General features: G+C 19.9%; 2 protein-coding genes across 2 annotated transcripts in view; both read left to right on the plus strand.

Annotated features, from left to right (window-relative positions):
- The window catches only part of PRSY57_0924600 (putative membrane protein), a gene marked incomplete at both ends in the record, with an annotated part of 4,988 nt that extends 4,599 nt beyond the window's left edge, over positions 1 to 389 (plus strand). Inside the window, one exon of the mRNA XM_012907485.2 lies at positions 233 to 389. Within this exon, the coding sequence (XP_012762939.2) occupies positions 233 to 389 (157 nt within the window). The remainder of the gene's footprint in view (positions 1 to 232) is intronic.
- Positions 390 to 1,155: 766 nt separating this feature from the next.
- PRSY57_0924700 (glutamine-dependent NAD(+) synthetase, putative) lies at positions 1,156 to 3,678 on the plus strand (the record flags this gene model as incomplete). The annotated part of the gene is made up of 1 exon (XM_012907486.2): positions 1,156 to 3,678. One exon carries the CDS (start codon positions 1,156 to 1,158, stop codon positions 3,676 to 3,678), a length of 2,523 nt encoding a protein of 840 aa, XP_012762940.2.
- Positions 3,679 to 3,918: the final 240 nt, after the last annotated feature.

The raw sequence follows: 3,918 nt of genomic DNA on the forward strand, positions 1-3,918 counted from the left end.
ATATATAAAATATAGTACCCAAAAAATATATAAAATATAAAGATAAAAAAATAAAAAAAAAAAAAAAATAAAAAAAAAAAAAAAAAAAAAAAAAAAAAAAAAAAAAAAAAAAAAAAACCTAACTTGTTCATAATTTTAAGTATTACATTAAATAAATAGAAATAAATAAATATATATATATATATATATATATATAATATGTATGTATTTATTATTTATTATTTTTTTTCAGGTTAATAATGAAATCTAGGAAGATGTTATTTGTTAAATATGTTTTGCCATATTTTATTTATTTAACATTTCTAAATACCGACCCGCATATTCAAATGGAAATAAAAGAAAAAAAAAGAAAAAAAAGCAAAGAAATACTGGTAAATAATTTTATTTGAAAGTGCAATTTCATGGAGAGTAACACATTATTCATTAAAAAAAAAAAAATTTTTTTTTTTTGTGAAAATTATATACTTTTATGTATTTTTAAGTAGATAATATTTTTTCTTTCTTATAAATACATCTGAAAAAAAAGAAATTAGAAATTTTTCATAGAGATTCAAAGATTTACAAATGGCATCTCAAGAATAGGGCATTCTTTTGTTTTATATACTTATTGGGTTTTTTTTTTTTTTTTTGATAACATAACGATTAGTTGGTGAATAAATAAAAATATATATATATATATATATATATATATATGTATGTATATATTTATTTATTTATTTATTTATTTTTATTTTTATTATTTTAATTTACTTTTTTTTTAATTAAATAAAAAGGAACATTCAAAATATTATTTTAAACTTAGCTTAATTGTGGTATTATATATTTAAAATGTATTAAAAAAAAAAAAAAAACTTTCCTTTATCTATAACTTTTAATTAACTGATAATTAATTTATATTCATTTAAATTAATTTTGTATATGATATAAAATTAAATTGTTTAATGAATATTTGTGACAATATTATTTCGTGTAATCATAATATATAAAATAAATATATATGTTATGTATGTTATACATTTAAAATAAATAAATATATTCTATTTTATTATATTAATATATTAATATATATATATATATATTTATATTTATATGTAATTATATTTTGATCTAACGTTTTGAAAAAAAAAAAAAAAAGAGAGCATATTATCTTAATAAATGATGAATAATATCGGATTAAGTTGCTCGTCCATTTGGTCAGTTCCTTTGGACTATGAAAATAATAAATTGAAAATTGTTGAAAGCATAAAGAAGTGTAAGAGGTTAAATTGTGGAATTAGAATAGGAGGTGAATTAGAGTTATGTGGTGTTAACTGTAAAAGTAGCTTTAAAGAGATTGTAGATCTTCAAGAGAATTGCTGGTATTATTTGAGTGAAATATTAAAGGAGAAATATGATGAGAAAGAAAATTTAACGGATAACATTTTATGTTTTGTTAGTATGCCTGTATATTTCCATAAAAAAATGTATAATTGTGAATTAGCTATATATAATAATGAAATAATTTTTATCTCTCCTAAAGAGAATATAAATAATAATGATGAAAAGGATTATTTTGCTTCATATGAAAAAAATAGTTTTATTGAAGAAAAGGAAAATAATATAAAATTTAACCATTCTGATGTGAAAATATTTCATAACAACTTTGAAAAATATGTTTTGCCACAATGTATTCAGAATATTACAAATCAGAAGGAAACTTATTTTGGAAATGCAATTCTAGAAATAAATGGTTTAGTAATAGCTCATATATTTTTAGATGATTTAATTAAAGTAGAGAGTAATTTATTATTTGAGAATAGTAATGATATATTGTGTGAATCATTAAATAAAGAAAATGAAGTATTTAAAAGAGGAGAATTATTATTTCAAAAGGATCATAAAAAATTAGAAAACAATAATAAGAAAATTAATTTGAGCTCAGTTGATATATTATTAGTAAATGGTTATGTTATAAATGAGTTACAATTATTTAATAGATATTTTATTGAATTAATGAATTTATCTAAACTTTATCCTAATATGACATTATGTTTTAGTAATAATAGTGGTTGTGATAACAATTTTTTTAAGTTCGATGGCTTTTCTTTTATTTGTAAAAATAATAAAGTGTTGACGAAAAATGCACGTTTTACTTTTTCTGATATACAAGTAGCATCTGTTAATGTAACATATGTTCTAAATAAAGAGAAATTATCTTTACTTCAAAAGGAAAAGATTGATACTCAATATAATGATAATATGAAGAAGGGAAATAAGAATAATGAATTGTCTTTATTAAAAATCGTATCCCTTAATAATATAGATATGTTAAATGGAAATTGTAACAATAATCATATGTCTGGTGAAGGTATTTTTTCATTTAATAATGATTTGAATATATCCATTAAGAATTCTGATGAAAATATATTAAATCATCTTCCTGTACATTTTAACTGGAAATTGTATGGACAAGAGAATAAAAACCTTTTCGAAATTTTTAAAAATCATCATCAACATAATAATAATGTGTATGAATATTCGTATGAATTTAATGGAAATAAATATGTATTACATAATATATATGAAGAATTAAGTTTTAATTGTGCTTTGTTTTTATGGTATATTTTATGCTTAACAAATGCTAAAGGGTTTGTACTAGCTATTTCAGGTGGTATTGATTCATCCTTTGTTGCATGTATGGTATATATATTATCTATAATGATTGAAATAGCATTAAAAGAGAATCCAGATTTATTGGATAATGATTTTTGTTCCTTAGAATTAAATGAGAAATTATTTATAAAAAAGGTTAAGAATTTATTAATTGATCAGGCATGCAGAAAGGATATATGTAATAAATTATTAAATACCATATCATTTCCATCAAAAAATAGTAGTGAAAATACTAAATGTTATTCTGAACAATTAAGTAAAGATATTAATTCTTATCATACTACTTATAGTATAGAACATTTATATGAATTTTTAAAAAGTGCTGGTGAAGAATTTTTAGGTGAAGATATGAAATTTGAAAGTCAAGGAGGAAGTACATATCAAGATGTATGCTTACAAAATATTCAATCAAGATCAAGAATGTTATTAACTTATTTTTTTAGTACATTAATATGTCATAAAAGATATTTTAAAAAAAAATTATTTAATGAATTTTTAATTGCATTAGCTACAGGAAATTTAGATGAATCAATTACAGGATATTATACTAAATATGATTGTTCTTCTGCAGATATTAATATAGTTGGAAATGTTAGTAAATTATTAATTAAAGAAACTATGTGTCATATAGCTAATGATCCTTTTTATAAGTTACAAATTATTAATAAAATTAATCAATATCATCCATCAGCTGAATTAAAACCTTTAGATAATAAACAAACAGATGAAAACGAATTAAACCTAAAATATATAGAAATCAAATTGTTAACTATTTTAAAAAATAATTTTTTCCTAGGACCATCTTCTATGTATTATTACTTATCTAATTATTTCTGGACAAACATGCCCAAAACTGAAATTCTTAACAAAATTAAAATATTCTTTACAAGAATGTTGAAAAACACACACAAGCTTTTTATCTTACCACCTTCTATAATTAGTGAATCATGTGGTTTACACACTCCCAACTTTCTTCATTATGCCAATATTGATTTTGACGCTTTGAAGAAAAAATTGAACTTATGAGAAGTTAAAGCAAACATATACTTTATTGTGTCAAGGTGCACACCACAACCATTATAAATGGCTGTTTCCAAATAGGAATCACATATATAAATATATACATATGTTTATTTATTTTTTATTTTTTTAAAACATTCAAGTGAAAACAATTTAGTTACAAATATGTACCTTGTTATGAAAACAATAAGTAATAAATTAAAAAAAAAAAAAAAAAAAAAAAAAAAAAAAAAAAAAAAAAAAAAA

The sequence above is a fragment of the Plasmodium reichenowi genome, chromosome 9 (assembly GCF_001601855.1).
Source record: "Plasmodium reichenowi strain SY57 chromosome 9, whole genome shotgun sequence".
NCBI classification, from domain to species: domain Eukaryota; phylum Apicomplexa; class Aconoidasida; order Haemosporida; family Plasmodiidae; genus Plasmodium; species Plasmodium reichenowi.